The sequence below is a fragment of the Drosophila virilis genome, chromosome 5, assembly GCF_030788295.1.
Source record: "Drosophila virilis strain 15010-1051.87 chromosome 5, Dvir_AGI_RSII-ME, whole genome shotgun sequence".
NCBI lineage: Eukaryota > Metazoa > Arthropoda > Insecta > Diptera > Drosophilidae > Drosophila > Drosophila virilis.
In genome coordinates, this window is record NC_091547.1 from 12,883,071 (window position 1) to 12,904,726 (window position 21,656).

The 21,656-nt window shown below is 42.1% G+C and overlaps 1 protein-coding gene across 4 annotated transcripts; it reads left to right on the forward strand.

Moving 5' to 3' along the window:
* The first annotated feature begins 1,134 nt into the window (after positions 1–1,134).
* vg (transcription factor vestigial) lies at positions 1,135–20,869 on the forward strand. Of its 4 annotated transcripts, none has more exons than XM_032435676.2 (9): positions 1,148–1,382; positions 2,307–2,524; positions 3,735–4,719; positions 11,816–12,221; positions 13,545–13,880; positions 18,601–18,692; positions 18,886–19,082; positions 19,788–19,861; positions 20,031–20,869. In XM_032435676.2, exons 3-9 carry the CDS (start codon positions 4,624–4,626, stop codon positions 20,078–20,080), a joined length of 1,251 nt encoding a protein of 416 aa, XP_032291567.1. In that variant the 5' UTR covers positions 1,148–1,382; positions 2,307–2,524; positions 3,735–4,623; the 3' UTR covers positions 20,081–20,869. The 4 variants fall into 4 exon arrangements, with proteins under 4 accessions (XP_032291570.1, XP_032291567.1, XP_032291568.1 ...); XM_032435677.2 differs by having other exon boundaries at positions 1,148–1,376; XM_032435678.2 differs by having other exon boundaries at positions 1,148–1,376; positions 2,413–2,524.
* Positions 20,870–21,656: the final 787 nt, after the last annotated feature.

The following is a 21,656-nucleotide window of genomic DNA, read 5'->3' on the forward strand; positions in this document are numbered from 1 at the left end:
TCTTCTAAGTGGCAAACAATTGGATAACGATGCAGTTTTATGCTTAAAACAAGAGCTGTGCTGCTATTTAAGATTTGTTAAGAATTAAAAAAAATAGCATATGTTTGTCGAAAAGTTCTAAGCTTGTTTGTTGTTTGTTGGCCATGGATACATTGTAATTAATAAAACAATACACAAATTATATTAATTATTGTCTGCATTGTTTATATATGTTCAGTTTGAGCAGTTATATAATAAATAGATATATATAGAAATTGAAAATTGCTGATGGATTTGAGAAAGCGACCTGCTGCTTGTTATACACTCAGGCTCAGAATATCACTAGTTCATGGTATTTACTACTCAGCCGGTATTTTTCAGACTCATTAGAAACAGATTTTCCGTCCTTTGAAAATTCGAATCGTCCTCTACTAAATTGAGCAAAAAATAATAACTAATGCCTGTGTTCGCAGGGAATCCCCTTTTTTCACTAATAATAATTACAGGGCTGTTTAAATTATCTAAATAAGGTTGATAAAAGAAGAAATAGAATAAAAGAATAAATAACTTGACAATATACTTGATATAAATATATTTTCTTGACAAAATAAATATATTTCACATAAAAATAAAGTTTAGTTCAATATATTTTTATGTATTATCCAAAAAAGAACTCACTAACTCTTTTAAACAAATTAAAATTCGAATTTTTGCTGTAATGGCTTGTAATGGGAATTGAAGTTGTTTTTCATTAAGTGTGTAAATTCGTTGGGTTGAAATTGGGTTGAAAGAGTTGGCTCAAACGAAGCTCATCGAGAATCTTTTTATATCAATTTAATATTGGTGCTTGTAAATATAACGAGCAATTATTATGTTGATTGATTTAATTGAAAATCTTACTTAGTGCTTAAAACAATTTATTCTTCTGTCACTGTCAGCCACTGATTAAGAGTTCATTATGAAGCCGTCAGGATAATGCAACATCGATGAGCATGAGATGAAAATTCACTGAGAACCGTTGACATGCCTATTGAACTTATCGGACAAGTGTTCGCTGTGCACACCTTGTCAACGAGGAAAACACAATAAATTTGATTCAGACTCAATCAGATTATTATCAGTACGCAAGTACGTATACGTCACGTTGTGTCCAACTGGAACACTGTTGACACAGTTGGCAAATACTTTTCGGTCAAACAAAAGAACGAATACAAATTCCTTTCAATCTGTGTGCGTGTACGTGTTGCACAGCAACTGTGCGTGGCTTCTGATATCGGGAAACGAACTTTAAAATCAGACAACAGAGCGACAGACGCAGCAGAGAGCCGACCATAACAGAACAGAACAGTGGAAAAGAGAGGAGAACAGGGCAGGAGCAAATATTTGCTGCTGCACGAGTACGAGTCCGTCTACTTCAAGACACAATTGAGACGCACTCCATTTTATTTTCACACCGCGGCATCGTTTGTTCAGACACCGTGCACCAATACTAACAGCAACAACTAAAACAACAACAACAGCTACAACAACAGCAACAACAACAACCAATGCACGTAAATGGCACAGGCGCGAGCACACACACACACATTGACAAAGTGGGCGGTGCTGAGTGCTGGCGCACAGCACACAGCAGTTGTCTCGCTCTAGCCCATTGAATCGACGGCAGCGCAAAGAGAGACAGCAATTGGTTGAAATGCCATTTTGTTTGAGCTTCTGCTGCGCCGCTGCTGCTGTCGCGAGTGCATCCATCGAACGAACGCCAGCAGCAGGCAGCCAGTTTGTTTTCTCCCTTCCAATCGAGCGGCAGCGGCGGTTCCGCATCGCCTTACGCTCGCGTACTTCTACGCGCCCTCTCAGACCCAGTCAATGTGAGCGATCGCAGCAAATGCAGTTCAATTTGAGTGCAATTAAAAGATTTATTCGCCGTCGCCGTCGTCGATGCGCTTCCACCTTCACTTTAAGCTCAACTGATGCTGCATGCATAACGTAAACTAATGTGAATGTGAGCATCGGTCGTCTCCGTCTCCGTCATCGTCTCAATTGCGGTTTCCGTCGCCGTCGCCGTCACCGACGCCGTCGCCGTCGCCTTTGCCGCGCTGCCAACTCGCAAGAATTTATGGAATTTGGCATTTGTGGATTTAGCGAAAATATTTTCATTGAGTGCGCGAGCAAATGTTTTTGTGTACGCTTCGTTTTCAGATCTCGCCCGCGTACCCCGTTAATATTCCCGCAACCCGCGCACTCATAAAAGCCGCGTTAAAATCTTAAAAATTCACGTGTAAATTCCGGTGCTTATAAATTTAATTACTATTTAAATTAACTGCTAGCAATACGCAAAACGCAAGTTTTTACGACGGCATTAATCCGTCACTCTCTGTGGAAATTTACCCATGCCCATAAGTGAATCACAAAGCCAAGTGTTTTCTTATACAGTACCCATACAAATGAAAGTCTATATGCTTATGGATAAAGTGCATAAATCAGATAAAACTCACACCAATTCAGAGCGCAGAACATTGGATTATAAAATTTCACTTTGCGACGCGTAAGTATATACAATATATATGAAGCTTAGTGAAAAAGGGGTCTCAATCACCATATAATAAAGATGGCAAACAAATCATCTATATGTACTTTAGAAATCTTAGAATTACTTATTTTACTGCTTTTGCTTATTTACCTACTGACATATTTCCCAGATAGTAATTCCCCGTGTAACCCGCAAACGGCCAATAGCTTTCACCTTTAAAGTCATGTAACTAAAAGTTTCCCTTCTAAAAGTAGTTTGGGTAATTAATTGACCAATAAGAAAATGGCTAACATTTGATTTTCGTAAGTCCCTATCAGCATTAGACTTGTTTCCAGTTGCGAAAGTTTAGTTTGGACTAATCAAAGGTTCAAATTGCGTATAAAGGGAGATATAGAATTTAAGATAACCCAGGGCGGGAAAGAGGTGAAAACTGAAAAAGAAAATGAAAAACAAAGCAATTATTCTTATCGAGCACAATGTGCTACAATTCCTAATATTTTATACTCATGCAAAATGGCATTTCGCGGAATTTTTTTATGGAGTTCAATTCTAATAATAGTTGTCTTTTATAATTAATAGTCGATTGCATTTTCTGTCTATTGTATTAAATTATGTTGCAATTGCCAACGTGCTTTTCGAAAATCCATAAGAGCGCTCGTTGGACTCTGCTGAATCAATCAATATATATTTATGGGAACTATAGGTTTTTACTTACAAATATCGAAATGCGCATAACGAAAGAATTAAAGTTTAAGTATAAAATTTGTTTTGTTTGCCAAATCATTAAATAATAAATAAAGGACTCAAGAAAATCAGTTCTAGAATTCAACCTAAAGAAATTCGGCTATTAATTGTGCTCATTTATTTTTTATTTGCGATTCATAAACTACTTTTGCACAAGTAAAAATGATAAATAACGAGGCGTAAACAATTTTATATCACATTGAGAAAGCCAAAGATTATTATCATTTATGTCAAATGCCAAAAGAAGAAATATGAGTTATCTTGGGGCTGTCGAAGAATAAATATATAAATATACACTATAATAAACGTTGGGCATATATGTATATATATATATAGGTGTATATGCAGATCCGTTATAGATTGAAGATTCTGCTGCTGGAGGGCTTTGATGCACCATTAAGATAGCTAATTATGTGTAGGAACTCGTATTTTGACGCAAGCAACAATTTTAATGCCTTTCATTGCCTTGTCTTTTCCACAGCTTGCAATTTTTCAACGGAAACTCGGACAAGGGAACGGCCCCATAATGGATGCCCGGGCAAGCAACAACAATGATAACAATAGCAACTACCAACAACAACAACAACTAACAGCAGTCAACAATGTGGAAATGATAATTGCAATCGCCTGCGCATAGAAGCAAAGCAAAGCGTCTGAAGAAAGTTAAAGCTAAAAAAATAGCAAGGAAAATTCATAGAAAGCAGCAAAGAAAAAAAGGCTAAGGAAAAACAACACACAGCAACTTAAACAACATCGAAAAGAAAAAAAACAAAATCAAACAAAAACATAAAGACGAAAAGTAATTAAAGCGCTTGATACAAACGCGATGGTGTTTTACAATATGTAAATATAATTAGCCGAGCGGAGTTTTCATTCCTGGAATTCGCCATTGCCAACGAAGTCAGCGGCAAATATACAAACACAAATACCCGACCACAAACACGCTACTGCAACTTCAGTCTGAGCCGGTTTTATAATTACTCCACTTTACTCCACTGGCCGGCACTTGAGTTGAGCTACCTTTTTTTTCACATATATATAAATATATATATATATATCATTTTTGTCGGCCCAGACCGAGGCCCAGGCCGGGGGGCTGAGGCCTAGGTGCAGGCGCAGGCGCGGCCATTGCTGCGATTCCAAAAACAGAGAACCGAGAACTGAAAACGGCAATTGGAATAGCAATTGGCTGTCGAACACTGAAAATTTGTGGAAAAGCTCACGGAAAACTGTGATTACTGTGATTACTGTGTGTGCGCGCGCGTGTGTGTGTGTGTGCGTGTAATACAAGCTCGTTTTAATACATCGAAGTGAACAAATTTCAATCGACAGATCGGGATTTGAGTGCGCCTGCAACTGCAACTGCGACGATGGCAGTGTCCTGCCCAGAAGTTATGTACGGTGCCTATTATCCATATCTGTATGGGCGCGCAGGACCTAGTCGTTCATTTTATCAATATGAGAGGGTAAGTTTTCACCACGCCTACATCTACGATCCTGGATTTAAGTAACAAAAACTGTGACTATTTTTGAAGGAATAGAAAAAAAAGAAATTCTCTGAATCTAGTTATAAGATCATTTTTCTAACAATATTATTGAATTTTCCCTGAAAATATTCTTAAATTAGTATCAATTTTCACTTTGTGTCATTTAGGAAAACAATATTTTGGTCATTTTTCGTCAACATTTTCTTTTAAGCTTATATTAATATTAATTCATAAAGATCGGTAAAAAAAAAAAACAAAGTTATATGCAACTGCGCAATTGAATAGAGCAGCATCTTTAAGAATTTCTGTGTACATGCTTCGCATTTTAACAGCATGGTTATTGCGACGCTTTTCTGTAATGCTGTTTAAGTTCCTTTTTTTATCATCATAAGTGCTTAATTCAAAATTTTGACCCAAATCGACAAAATGGCAATTACATCACTTTTTTTTCAAAATCGAGGTCGGTGCGAAAATCGAAACTTTATCGATGATTTTTTTAATATCTCGGGAAATAGCTCCGCGCGGAGATATGACGTTCAAAAAACGACATAACTCCGCGCGGAGATATAACGTTCCAAAACGACATAACTCCGCTTGGAGATATGACGTTCCAAAACGACATAACTTCCCGCGGAGATATGACGTTCCAAAACGACATAACTCCGTGCGGAGATATGACGTTCAAAAAACGACATAACTCCGCGCGGAGATATGACGTTCCAAAACGACATAACTCCCCGCGGAGAAATGACGTTCCAAAACGACATAACTCCACGCGGACATATGACGTTCCAAAACGACATAACTTCCCGCGGAGATATGACGTTCCAAAACGACATAACTCCGCTTGGAGATATAACGTTCCAAAACGACATAACTCCGCGCGGACATATAACGTACCAAAACGACATAACTCCACGCGGAGATATGACGTTCCAAAACGACATAGCTTCCCGCGGAGATATGACGTTCCAAAACGACATAACTCCGCTTGGAGATATGACGTTCCAAAACGACATAACTCGGCTTGGAGATATGACGTTCCAAAACGACATAACTCCGCGCGGAGATATGACGTTCCAAAACGACATAACTCCGCTTGGAGATATGACGTTCCAAAACGACATAACTCCGCGCGGAGATATGACGTTCCAAAACGACATAACTCCGCGCGGAGATATGACGTTCCAAAACGACATAGCTTCCCGCGGAGATATGACGTTTCAAAACGACTTAACTCCGCGCGGAGATACGACGTTCCAAAACGACATAACTACACGCGGACATATGACGTTCCAAAACGACATAACTTACCGCGGAGATATGACGTTCCAAAACGACATAACTCCGCTTGGAGATATGACGTTCCAAAACGACATAACTTCCCGCGGAGATATGACGTTCCAAAACGACATAACTCCGCTTGGAGATATGACGTTCCAAAACGACATAACTCCGCGCGGAGATATGACGTTCCAAAACGACATAACTCCGCGCGGAGTTATAACGTACCAAAACGACATAACTCCACGCGGAGATATGACGTTCCAAAACGACATAACTTCCCGCGGAGATATGACGTTCCAAAACGACATAACTCCGTGCGGACATATGACGTTCCAAAACGACATAACTTCCCGCGGAGATATGACGTTCCAAAACGACATAACTCCACGCGGACATATGACGTTCCAAAACGACATAACTCCGTGCGGAGATATGACGTTCAAAAAACGACATAACTGCGCGCGGAGATATGACGTTCCAAAACGACATAACTCCGCGCGGAGATATGACGTTCCAAAACGACATAACTTCCCGCGGAGATATGACGTTCCAAAACGACATAACTCCACGCGGACATATGACGTTCCGTGCGGACATATGACGTTCCAAAACGACATAACTCCGCGCGGACATATGACGTTCCAAAACGACATAACTCCGCGCGGAGATATGACGTTCCAAAACGACATAACTCCGCGCGGAGATATGACGTTCCAAAACGACATAACTTCCCGCGGAGATATGACGTTCCAAAACGACATAACTTCCCGCGGAGATATGACGTTCCAAAACGACATAACTCCGTGCGGAGATATGACGTTCCAAAACGACAGAGCCCCGCACGGAGGGGGTTACATCAGGTTTTTTTTCAAAATCGAGGTCGGTGCGAAAATCGAAACTTTATCGATGATTTTTTTAATATCTCGGGAAATAGCTCCGCGCGGAGATATGACGTTCAAAAAACGACATAACTCCGCGCGGAGATATGACGTTCCAAAACGACATAACTCCGCTTGGAGATATGACGTTCCAAAACGACATAACTCCGCTTGGAGATATGACGTTGCAAAACGACATAACTTCCCGCGGAGATATGACGTTCCAAAACGACATAACTTCCCGCGGAGATATGACGTTCCAAAACGACATAACTCCGCTTGGAGATATGACGTTCCAAAACGACATAACTCCGTGCGGAGATATGACGTTCCAAAACGACATAACTTCCCGCGGAGATATGACGTTCCAAAACGACATAACTTCCCGCGGAGATATGACGTTCCAAAACGACATAACTCCGCTTGGAGATATGACGTTCCAAAACGACATAACTCCACGCGGACATATGACGTTCCGTGCTGACATATGACGTTCCAAAACGACATAACTCCGCGCGGAGATATGACGTTCCAAAACGACATAACTCCGCGCGGAGATATGACGTTCCAAAACGACATAACTTCCCGCGGAGATATGACGTTCCAAAACGACATAACTTCCCGCGGAGATATGACGTTCCAAAACGACATAACTTCCCGCGGAGATATGACGTTCCAAAACGACATAACTTCCCGCGGAGATATGACGTTCCAAAACGACAGAGCCCCGCACGGAGGGGGTTACATCAGGTTTTTTTTCAAAATCGAGGTCGGTGCGAAAATCGAAACTTTATCGATGATTTTTTTTAATATCTCGGGAAATAACTCCGAGCGGAGATATGACGTTCCAAAACGACAGAACTCCGCGCGGAGGGGGTTACATCTCGCTTGTATATTGTATTTGTGCAGAATCCAAATGCGTGTAACAGGCAGAAGGAAGCATCTCCGACCCCATAAAGTGTATCGATACAAATCGATATCGATATCCTGTTTTTTGGGCACTTTTGGTAAATAATATATGTTGCTTCTAAAATAGAATATATATATGCATTTGATGTTGGAAGAAGAGGGAGTCGGGAGCTCCCGACTAGAACCTCTTACTTGTTTTTGTTTTAGATACATCATAATATCTTAGATATAACAAGAAAGAATATCTAACTGTGCTTTCTAGGAAAGATCACTTTGCCAGCGATTGTTTTCCTGGAAGATATAGTAGGATAATATGATTTATTCCGTGAGCTAGTAATTACTTGATAGAAAACAAGGGTATAAAAATAATCTAGTTATATATAAACTTACGCCGACTTAAGTACATACGGTTTGCTTTCAATATAAAAGATCGGGATCGAAGATATGTATGTTTTATCTGCCGCGTGAGAGCCTATTCCCATAGAAATAGACAGATTGAAAAGGACATCTATCTAAAACGATTCAAATGGTTGTCCGCATGAAGAATATTATTCATATGATGGTATTAGAAATGTCTATTTCAATATAATAAGAATAAGAATTCAATAGTTTATTGCAAGACATATCTTTACGTGCTTTAAAGCCCTCTGACGTTCCAAAACGACATAACTTCCCGCGGAGATATGACGTTCCAAAACGACATAACTTCCCGCGGAGATATGACGTTCCAAAACGACATAACTTCCCGCGGAGATATGACGTTCCAAAACGACAGAGCCCCGCACGGAGGGGGTTACATCAGGTTTTTTTTCAAAATCGAGGTCGGTGCGAAAATCGAAACTTTATCGATGATTTTTTTTAATATCTCGGGAAATAACTCCGAGCGGAGATATGACGTTCCAAAACGACAGAACTCCGCGCGGAGGGGGTTACATCTCGCTTGTATATTGTATTTGTGCAGAATCCAAATGCGTGTAACAGGCAGAAGGAAGCATCTCCGACCCCATAAAGTGTATCGATACAAATCGATATCGATATCCTGTTTTTTGGGCACTTTTGGTAAATAATATATGTTGCTTCTAAAATAGAATATATATATGCATTTGATGTTGGAAGAAGAGGGAGTCGGGAGCTCCCGACTAGAACCTCTTACTTGTTTTTGTTTTAGATACATCATAATATCTTAGATATAACAAGAAAGAATATCTAACTGTGCTTTCTAGGAAAGATCACTTTGCCAGCGATTGTTTTCCTGGAAGATATAGTAGGATAATATGATTTATTCCGTGAGCTAGTAATTACTTGATAGAAAACAAGGGTATAAAAATAATCTAGTTATATATAAACTTACGCCGACTTAAGTACATACGGTTTGCTTTCAATATAAAAGATCGGGATCGAAGATATGTATGTTTTATCTGCCGCGTGAGAGCCTATTCCCATAGAAATAGACAGATTGAAAAGGACATCTATCTAAAACGATTCAAATGGTTGTCCGCATGAAGAATATTATTCATATGATGGTATTAGAAATGTCTATTTCAATATAATAAGAATAAGAATTCAATAGTTTATTGCAAGACATATCTTTACGTGCTTTAAAGCCCTCTAAACATTTCTTAGGTTGGGTAATATACATATCCTGTGCCAATTGATTCAACATTATTATTTTAGTTCATATTTTAACCAAGTAAAAAAATTTTGCTAGCATCCTGATAAAAGGTTAAAAATACTATCCAAAGAAAATAATTGTCTTTAGATTGTGACTTTTAGTTAATTATAGTTAGTTAAATGTGCATAAACATAATAATTATAAGCACGCACAATTCGAATGGCAATTTGTTCGCCTTGGGCCAGGGCATAATTAAATCTGGGAAACAAATCATAAGAATTCACGCAAAACGCAAATCGTTTTCCAATGTGGACGCAGTCTTCAAGATTCAAGGAATTCCGCCAGCAAATGTCGCTTTGTTTGCGTTTTTTGCTAACATTGATTTCGAAGATATCTGTGATTTTTTGTGACAAGTACAGAAAAGTTCTCACGATGCCAAAAGCGCTTCACAGTTGCCCAAAAGGGACGCTGACTGGGCCTGGGCCTTAGACTGAGACTGAGGCTGAGGTTGAGGCTGGGGCCTGGGTCCGTCTCCGTCTACATTTCGGTGTTTGGAGCTTGTCGCTGTGGCACAAAGAAATTCTTGTGTCGCAAGTTCCAATTATACAAGGCCGCGGCACCAAATCGAAATTGGCCTTTTATGTAAGTAACCGATACGACACGATTCTGATTCTATGCTTTTGCATGACCATAAAGAGGCCCAGATAAACCCAGGATCGCCGCACGACGCTCCACCGAGCCGCCAGCCATACGCACGTCCCGGCTTACGGTTAGGGTTAGGGTTCGGTGTTGGACTCGGCTCGGCCGGCCAATCGCAGATTGAGTCAGCAGCCAGCCTGGTGACCGGTGACCGGTGACCGGTTTATTTGCCCATGGTCTGTGGCTCTGGCCAAGTTGCGCACAGTTTTGTCGTCCCGTCGACACTTTGCTTTTTTGGCGGGCCCCTGCGTAAAGGCTTGTGTGCCTATGCCCGTTCCCTTTCTCTTAATTTATTGTGTGTATCGCCATTAGTTCTTGCCGAGCACATCAAAACGGCGAGCGAGCCCGAGCTGCGATCAGATAACCCCGTCGCAGCCCGTCGCAGCAAAACCTGCAGAAGAACAGAAGAGAACAAAGTTTGGACTGGGAGATGTCGCAGGTTCGTCTGCCCTGGCCAGGTGATTTATGCCGTGTGAGCTTCGAGCTGACCGCTCAGCATAATCGAAATATCGCTGCAGCTAATAACAGCGACAACGACTGCAGCTGCAATCGCGGCCCTTGCAGATACTTTTGTATCTGCGCATTGTTCGCACGTCGGCTACTGCACTTGGCACTTGGCTGGGCCAATTTGGCTGGAGCTGGGCAGCGATCGTGTCGCCCGATAAGCGGCAGCGGCAACATATTGATTATGTGCTTAAATCGATTGACGGCCAAAGATACAGATGCAGATACAGCTACAGATACAGCTACAGATACATTTGATGTTGTCATAGACGGCGTATCCTGCGCCTGCCATGACTTGGCACTATGCTCTTATCTAATTAGGTCGTCTAGCACTTGGGGGAACAAATTAAGACTTTGTAAACAAGCCGCAACTGAAAGTGAGATGCCGAAGCGTCTGTGCCAGCTGCTGCTGCTGCTGCTGCTGTGGAATGTATCTACGAGATACTCGCCACACATACCCACACCCACGCCCACGCCAGGCGGCGCATTGTTGCTGCACATAAATCATGGCCGGGCCACGAGCTGTCGATGCCCGCTGCACTTTTCAAATGGATCGTGCTGGTTAACCCATTATTAACCCCTGGCAGCCTCATAATTGGCGTGCGCCTTCGCGTGGGCGGGGGCGGGAGCGGGGGCCAAGGGGACCCGGGTTGGTGCGGGGCTGGTTTAAATTTAGAAGCGCCTGCTCGCAAATGTGCCGAAACGACATCGGGTTATCGGCCACTTATAGAACGCTTGCGCTAATGGGCTCATTAAAGAGCAAGACGCGCATTCGGAGAAGGTGCATCGCTGGAGCAGCAGTCGGAAGGGGAAAGGGGAGCGGGTAGGGGTTGGGGTAGAAGGTGTTGCGCTGCGCTCGTAAATTGTCTCGAGCGCCGCATTATGTGTGACACGTCGCCAAGCCGGGGAGATTGCGGCGTGATTATCGCCCTGTGAACGAACGGCTTTGGGCTGTGACCTCCTCCCCAATGGGTTAGCTGCCCCTGCCCCATTTTCGGTGGCAACTGCGTGACAATATGCGAACGCTCGTAAATTTAATGGCCACGCTGCATTTCCCATCAACATAAATTCTCGTATTGTGTCATTTTCAATTTGCACCAACGCGCCCATAACTCATCTTCCCCAACCGCCGACACTGGCGCATGCACTCGCAACTAATGCAATCTGTTCTGTGTCTGTCTTGCAGTTCAACCAGGATCTGTATTCGTCCTCGGGCGTGCAACTGGCCGCCTCCTCGAGCGCCTCGGGCAGCTCTCATTCGCCCTGCAGCCCCATCCTGCCGCCCTCGGTGAGCGCCAATGCAGCCGCAGCGGCTGTTGCCGCCGCCCATAACTCAGCGGCCGCAGCCGTTGCGGCGGTGGCCAATCAGGCCTCCTCCTCCGGCCTGCAGCTCGGCCCAGTGGGCGGCGGCGTTGGCGGCGGTCCTGCCAGCGGATTACTTGGCTCCAATCTGCCCATTGGCAGCAGCGCCGCCAGCGCCGGCCTGGGCATGAGTCCCGTGCTAAGCGGCGCCGGACCCGGCCACGGCATCCACAGCCGGACACACCAAACCAAAGAAGAAGATCTCATCGTGCCGCGCAGCGAAGCTGAAGGTAAGTGAGAAAAGTTAAATATTTTGAAAAGCTAGAGCACGATTCCCACGAGGACTGACAGCAGAAAAGGTGTCTTAAGGAATTGGTTATTTTTTTTAATATTCAGTAGGAGAAAAACTATTAGCAGGAGGTAGACACATCACTAGCAGGAGCAATAAAAAAAAACACAGTGAGGGAGAGAGATAGAGAGTGACCAAGAGAGCAAAAAATCCACCCACAAGTGTGAAAAAATAGTGAAAAACGTCTGTGATACAGTATTTTTAACATAAATTAAATTTAAGATAGATCGAAGTTAATGTTGGTCAAGATATTTAGGAAACCTTATTGTTTACTTTCCGATTGTCTCCAAACTCAGTTTTTTAACATGTTTATTGCAAGTAATTTGAGACGTGTTTCACCATTTTCGAAAAATGCACTCCTTCGTGACTTGAAACATATTCACGCTTTCGCGAAATCCACCACGCTCGGTTGGAAAACGGGCTCAAAGTCAAAAGTTTAAATGTAAATTATGAACAAAGGAATTCGTGTTTGCACGAACTTATTTTCAATTACCTATGTACAATATGTGACAGTCATGAAAATTGTTTCTTATAATAAGATAAGAAACATTGAATTGTAAATAAATATAAATTATAGATAACTAGATCAGCTGAATTCGGCTAAATATTTACGTACTGCAAAATGAGGCAATATGCAGCCGCAAGCTTAAAAGCAGACAATTTAGATTTCGTGACAGCGCAAAACAAACATTCTACGATTTATTTTTATGTCTGCACAGATATGTTTATATATATATTTTTTTTACTATCCACCTTAGTAAGAGATAAATCCAATAAAAATAAGCATTTATAATCACATTTCTGCTGTCAGCGTCGAAGATCGATTGCTCGCAATGGTTGGAATGTGCTGCCGTTTAAATGTACTCAAGAACGGCATGGAGAGTGTGAGAGGGAGTGAGAGAAAGAGATTGAGAGAGAGAGAGAGAGAAAGAGATATAGAAAGAGATGCATGCATATATTTATAGAGATACAGAGCGAGAGCGAGAGAGAGAGAGAGAGAGAGAGAGAGCCGCAAGCAGGCTAATTAATTTACACATTTTTGAGATAGTTCGCCAACATTCCGACGAGTTAACATTTAATAAATTATATCATATTTTATTACGGAAATGCAACTGAGAACATGCAACAATGCGGCTCGCTTCACACCTCTCACTCTCTCCCTTTCTCTTCCTCTCTCTCTCTCTCTCTCTCTCTCTGTCTCTCACTCTGTCCTGTTTCCTGATTTGTCAATAATGTAATGCATTTGCACTTGGCTTCGTTGCAGCGCGTCTGGTGGGCTCCCAACAGCATCATCACAATGAATCATCCTGCTCCTCTGGTCCAGACTCGCCGCGGCATCCGCACGCGCATCCGCATTCGCTGCACGGAACGGGGGCAGGCTCCTCGGCGGGCGTCGGCCCAGCCACGGGCGCCATGTCCAAGGAGCTGCCACTGGACACCAGCAGCAGCAGCGGCGGCGTCGCCGGCGGCGGCAGCCAAGGACGCGCTCAGTATCTGTCGGCCACCTGCGTTGTTTTCACCAACTACTCGGGCGATACGGCCAGCGTTGTGGACGAGCATTTCTCTCGGGCGCTCAACTACAGCAATAAGGAGGCAAAAGGTAGGTAATCCTTAGCCATATATTGCCCACAGCAAATCTGCCATGTCATCCGCGTGACTATGCTTCAGCCTCTCGGCCCGCCCCTCGGCCCACACTCAACATTTACATGTTGATCAAAAGACCCGCGCATGTCATGTACTTGTCCCAGCTGTCAGTTTGCGTGTTGGCGTTCACAATTACCCAGAATCACAGCCAGAACCAGGGCCACAAACAGAACCGGAGCCGAAGAATAGGGCACAAAATCTCATAATTAGCCAAGAATCAGAGCGAGTTATTAAAATGTCGCGTGCAATTGGTAATGAAAGTGGAAATGGCAACGAGGAAGGGGTAGAGTAAGGGGCACGTTCTCTCATACACAGAGCTGTATAAGAAATTAATAAGAGTGGGAAACCTATTTCGTAACCGCTCTCTTAGATATTTGACTAAATTTGCAATCTTAGTTTTAATAGATTCTGTTTTAACGATCAGATATTATTCGAGACATTCTCTCAGTTATTCCTTAAGGGAAACTTTTCAAATGACTCTCGCAAATGTTGATTATAATAAGAGCCGCCTTTAAGCAGACAATACAGTCTTGGGCGCTTGCAGTACGTATTCCTCCCGAAGACCCCGATGCCGTCAGTTTTTCCCCGTTGTCCAACGTTGGATGCCATTGCGTCGCACAATAAACCAAATAAATCAAGTTGCCACTTGCCACTCGGTTGTTCTTTCGATTTCAAAATTAATTACCTCCTTTAATGAAGATAAACGTTTTGTTCATGTTTGTTCATGCCTGTCGCTCTGCTCGCCCCCTGCTCCGCCTTCCCTCCACCCTAACCCCTAACACAATGTCTGTGCGCACACATCTCTTGCATCTTTTGGCTACTGTCGCACAAGTACTTTTTCATATTCGTTTTATTTTTCAGAGTGTATAAAATTCATTGTCTTTGCATCTTCCAAGATCACAGAACAATCTGCCAAGCTATAGCAGCTAGTTAGATGGAATGAAAATTAAATTCCTATTTATTTCAAACCATAAACTGAACCTTAAACTAAACCAGCTAATCCCCACCAAAAACAGTTCGGCTCAACAGGCTAAAGATAAAAGACATTGGCGGCAGACCCAAACCCATGGAAACACTTCCTCTCAGTAAAACAGGAAGGTATATATTAAAAATTAAATTGTTTCTATACAAATTAAAGAAATAAATCTAAGAACAGATTGTTTTTGAATTTTCAGTCCTGGTTTCAATTAGACCAATTGCTAAATCAATCAATTATCACTTTTGGGAGTCGACGCACACATTTGCATGCTAAGCAGGTAACGCCGCCAGGTACGCTAATGTCCCGTACGTGTTCTTCAGCTGAGCTGCGCTCAGCTTCTACGGCCACAAATTCGGCCAATCAACGAGCACTCGAACATTTTGTGGCTTATTTCTTTTTACCGCTAATCGGGAGAGACAGAGTCGCGTTTAATGCTCAGCTGGCTTTTATTGAGCTTCTGTGGCTGCCATTGAGCGGGGAGTGGGCAGGGGAGGGGAGTCGGAAGGGCGTTTCGGGGTGGTTGTTGTCTACCGTGTCTATGGCTCACGGGGCTTCCGCTTTGATTGTGCCATTTCGTCAAATTTCATTCGACACGCATTAATTGCAAATTCACGTTTATATTGGCCGTATAAATCCAATCAGATGCAAGCGGGTTTCCAATTGGAACACAGATTGTTTGTGCCCTCCCTTTCTAAAGCTTGTATAATCATGAGCGAGATTGGTTATAAGCAATTTATTATTAATTTACAATATTCTGATGGAATAGTGGTATAGAATGGAGAACCTCTCTTCTATTAGATAAATATTTTAGATATTTTCTGTCAAGCTCGTAAATAATATACAGACTTAAGCTGTAGCTTCTAGAGCTTAGCAGAGTTTCATTATGTTGCTCTATATCTAGATGAAGAATTTTTCAAAAACACATTTGTTTAAAAACTGATATTTGCTATATACATATATTGTCGAATGGGGCAGCTAAATGTTGTATTTGGTTGATGATATAGTCCTCCGATCCGGTTTCGACATATACATACATACAAAAGACAGACAGATATATATTAGGCTGTTATATTGTATATTGATTATTATATATATTAACGAGGCTGTTGATGCCCATCTATGCCATAAATTCTCTGCCTAATTGCGAAGAAACTTTCTAAATGCATTTTCAAATAAAATGTGAACGTCTTCGGTTAAAAGTAAAACAAAGTAAATTATAAAATGCCTTAATTAAATTACAATTTTCTTTTATTGTGTATACAAAATTGTCTTTGTTGTTAATATGCGGCTTTAATTACAAACGTTTTTTGTTGTTGTTCAAGTCGCGAAACTTGCGCAATTCAAGCGAAATGAAAACAACAACAAAAATAAAAATAAATAAAAATAAATACTTTGTTCACGTTTTGATTTATTTTTGTTTTGCTTTATTGTGACGCTACTTAATGGTATTTAAAGTTCATTTTGGCCATTTGTCTATTTGAGTGGTTAACACACACGCACACAAACACACACACGTGCACACAGACACCAACACAGTCACACACACATTTTAGCATTTGTGTACGTACTTTAAAAACTATTCAGTATTTATATAGATTTTTCTCTTTATCTCGATGTGCAGTTACACACACATACACACGCACATACATATCGTATATATGAATAGATATGTATATATATATATATATATGTGCATGAGGTGTGTGTGTGTGTATATATATCTAGTTGGAATGTGCTATAAAATGTCGCCGGAATGCGATGTGGTCGATGTTGTTGTTGTTGTTGCAGTTGCTGCTGCTGCTGTTGCTGTTTGTTATTTCTGTTGTTGTTGTTGTTGTTGCTGTTGCTATTGTTGTTGTTGTTGTTGTTGGTGTTGTGCGGTTCGTCTGGCGGTGCCAATGCCGAATGCCGCATAGATTCCTCATTACGGTTTTAAAATGCATTTCAATTAACTGCTCACTCGAGATACACTCACAACGCATTGCATGGCACACACACACACACACACACACACACACACACACATTGACACACACAGGCTGAGTGGCACGCTTGCACTTTCAGTTGTTGTGGCTTCTGTTCTGGCTCTTAAAATATCGTCGACATCGCCCTAAAGATGTGGCTGGCCCGAGACGACGTCCTCAGCTGCAGCCTTCAGTTGTGCCTCGTTGCCTGTTTTCGGTTTTGTGGCACTTTCATATGATATTCGAATGCTACGAGTATTTAATTAGATGCTCGAAGAATTCGATTTAAAATTCCTTGGCACCCGCCGCTGGCGCAGATGCAAGACCCGCGCACCCGCCCGAACCCTAAACAGCACTAAATTCAACTTGCCTGCCGTTCGCTCCCATTTGGGTAACGCGCTATCCTATTGCAGATGTGGATGGGTTTGTGGTCTAAAAGGACACTGGCAGTGACAGTGGACATGGTCAGTGTGTGGCCAGGGTCGTGTGATCGGCGCTTATCAGCATCGCAGTCAATTCAGGTGCAACTTCATTAGGCCGGCCGGCAAGATCAGGTGAAAGGTGAGCGGCCATCAGGTAGCAGCAGCAGCAATTGTAGCCTGTGCGGCTTTCGCTTTGAATTCCGAGTGCCAGCATGAAAGTGAAAACCGTGTAGGCGACGCGGGAGGGCAGAGAATCGTCGCCAAATCTTTGCCAGCGCTGGCCGCAACTGCAACTGGTGCTTGATGCTTGGTGCTTGTTTGCACATTAATGGGAATTCCTGGCCGCCAGTTGAGCGAGTGAGTGAATGACTATGACGCTGAAGATGGCGACGATGATGATGACGACTTTTTGCCAGGCTTCGCAGCTGAATGGGGCACGCGGCATCGCTAACCAACCAACCAAGTCACAAGCCAGTCAGCCACATCATCAGCATTCAAGGCACACTCACAACGTGCCGGGCTACTCGCAACTCGCGACTCGCGACTCGCGACTTGCAACTTGCGTTGGCACATCCTCGAAGCTGCAGCTACCCTCAGTAACTGTCTCCTCCGCCTTCTCGTCCCTATCGCATGGACTCTATTCCCAATGCCACACCCCACCCGCCCAGAAGCCCAACAGCCCGGATGGGCTGCAGTTGTTGTATATTTTTCTCTTGAATTGAGTTTGGAATGTTGTCAACGCAAATGCGCCTATGTCCCAGTGCCAGCAGTGCCAGTGCCAGTCCCCAGTCCCCAGTTGCAGTCCTTGGCACATGTGCATGCCACAGACGCCAGCGAGGCAGCCAACCAAAAGTTGTTGCTATTTTCGGCAACAATTTTCAAGCGGCAGAGCTCCATTACACTCGCTCCAAGTGCTGGTGCCGCCGCTGCCAGTTTGCCACGTAATGGAGATGTCTGCGTGTTCGTCTTTGCGATTTCATAAACGCGTAGATTTACAACCATTTAATACAAGTGATGATCCCGAACACGGCAGCGACAACCACAACGACAACGACAACAAACATTCCGCTCAGTTATTTGCAACAAGCCATGGCGCCGACGACAACTAAGTACGTGGTCATGGCTGTTCCCTCAGCTCCCATTTGTGTGTAGCCGGCAGCAGATGCTCAGTTTATCATTATGCACTTGAATTGCAATTGCCAATGCTATTGGCACTCCCCAATCGGGCGGGGAATTCAAATGCAAGACGATTGCAGCTAACAGTGGCTGGCCATGTGGATTAACGATATTCTTTGGTTTCGACTCTTTCAGATAGCAGCAGCCCCATGTCGAGTCGCAATTTCCCACCATCGTTCTGGAACAGCAATTACGTGCATCCCATACCCGCCCCCACACATCCACAGGTAAGTGTCGGCAGCAAAACAATGCCACGGCCACGAAAACGATTAACTGCAATACGTGCCGCAATTACGAGTCCACCTCGATCAGGTCCAGGTCCAGGTTCCGATGCACACGCACACACGCATTTTAAATAAGTTGTAATTCGGGCTTTGCTGACCGTCAATATCTCTCTCTGCAATCTCTGTCCATATCCAGGTTAGCGACTTGTACGGCACCGCGACAGACACTGGCTACGCCGCAGATCCCTGGGTGCCGCATGCGGCAGCCGCGCACTATGGTTCCTACGCGCATGCGGCGCATGCGCATGCAGCCCACGCGCATGCCTACCACCACAACATGGCCCAGTACGGCAGCCTGCTGCGCCTGCCCCAGCAGTACAGCCACGGCACAAGGTAAGCAAATCTCCAAGCACCCCAAATAGACGAAATAAAAATTGTATTCAATTGTTTGGTACAATTTTTATTACTCTATTTTCGCAATTATGCTAAATAACGCCTTTTAATACTGACAGCCCACAAATATGTTGCTTGTTCCTATACAATTAATTAATTAAATGAAAACGAATCGTTTTGTGGTCAAACACTCTTGTTAACCAATCGATTTTTAATTTGTTCGAATGCCAATTGATATTAGGAATCCATCTGAACTCAAAAAGGTATAACATTCCAAAATCAGACAATATTTACCCGAGATACTGAAAAAAAAATTATCCAAAAAATTTGGATTATCGAAACGAACTCGATTTTGGCTTTTTGGTCGATTTGGGTCAGAATTTCGATTTTTTGTTTTTGATGCCAATCGGTAGTACAGATCCTTACAAGTCCAAAATGGTATAAAATTACAAAATCGGACGATATTTACCCGAGATATTCAAAAAATTAATCAAAACAATGTTGATTATAGAAATGAACCCAAGTTTAAGAGTAAAATCATGCGAATCTTTGTTTTTTTTTTGTCGATTTGGATGAAGATTTAGATTATATTAATATTATTTTTTATATAAGAAATATATGTCAATTGAATTGAGACTTAAAGCATGTACAAAAATGCTTTAAAAATAAAAATAAAAAAAACCTTTTTCTTTGGGTACATTGCAGACTACACCACGACCAGCAGACGGCACATGCTTTGGAGAGTGCGGCAGCCTACTCGAGCTACCCAACAATGGCAGGTGCGTACTCGACTCCGGCTTTAAGGACTTGTGACATTTGTCCATTTGTGTGCTATTGTCATGGCGATGGTGCGGCTCAAAGCGCTTGACCTGTGCCGAGATGTGTTTTTTAATGAAATGTGTGTTTGTTTGTTTTTTTTTTTTTTTTTCTAAAACTTGTTTACAAAAGGTCTGGAAGCTCAAGTGCAGGAATCGTCAAAGGATCTGTACTGGTTCTAGAAGCGCTCGACGGCCAGAGGTCTCTCTTCTAGTGTTATCCCACGACGCCAGCAGGTGTGAGGGGAATTCTCGTTGATGTATAAAAACAAAAAAAAAAAAGCAAAAACAGAAAATGACACTCAACAAATAATGCAACTAAATCACAAGCAAGCAAAGGAAACCCAACAACAAACAATAAACGGACGCTCCGCTAATATTAAGTCAAATATATTTAAATGTGCAAACTTATGTTAAGCACAGATTGAGATGAGTGCCCTTTCCCCGCTCCCCCTCCGCGCAATGCAACCAGTTTAGATTGAATATCCTCTGTTGAACGTTGCTGAAATTTGCATAATTATGAAATTTGTTTGTAATTAAAGTGAGTCTGTGAGGTTTAAATATACTTTTACTCTTATATTGTAAACAATTCGCGTATTAAAATTGTGTAATTTTTGTATTGTATTGTACGCCCCATAATTTTAGCATCCCATATCAGCAAGTTAGACACGCATAAATATTAATTAAAAATATACATATATACACACACACAAGTACATATAAACTTAAATATATATATATATATAGATATATAAATATATATATATATATATATGTATTCTTATGCATTATCTGCGTTAGAGTTTTTTGGTAACAATTTACTACGGCGATAATAAAACTAACGATAATAATCAACATTTCTTGTATAGTTAACGACTTGGACATAAAATTTGAAAGCTAGAATTTATTTTGTTTAATATCTTCAATTTTGAATTTCACAAATTAGGTTATACAAATTGAAATGCAACAAAAACAAAACATGACTAAAATAAAAACAATTTGAATACAATCAAAATGCCAATCTGTGTTTTCTTTTCTTATTGCGAATGAAATACTGAAACTTCAGAGGCAAGATTTATCATATTCTACAGAGGTATTCCAAGCACAGACAGGATATGTCATAGTATTCGACTTTTTAGTCTAATAATGGAAAGAAATCAAAGAACGTTACAGACAATATCAGGTTTGGCTTGTGTAGATGTATTTGAAAGCCCTTTCAGTGGGCTTACTGGAAGTTTAAGAGTTCATAAATTTAAAGATAAAAGGAGAATCCTTTCATCTTACCTTCGACTTACTGGCTCCCTGCCAATCGCTGCGATAAGAATCAATGTTACATAACACAATCAAAACGTTGCCTAACCCATTCGAATGATTCCTTCTGGTTGGGGCTCATCCTGCTAAGCAGCAAGCGCAGTCATCATTTATGCTAATGATTCGAACAAACGTGAGCTTCCAGCCAAAACGATGAGCAGAGCCCGATACGAATCAAAGAAAAAAACAAATTTAATAATCGTTAATTTCACATGTGCATGTTTGCCACGCCATTTAGCCAGGCGCCTTATTAATCTCGGGCTATTTATCATCGGCGTTGGCGGACCGAGGGTGCCCGGCTAAGAAGATGCATAATTAATGAAAAACAAATCTCAGATAGTCGCCGGCACAGTTCGAGTCATAAATAAGACACAAATAAGACACAAATTTGTGGCCGTGACTGTGACCGAGATCGTTGCTGGAAGCTACTGCATCGATACTCACACAC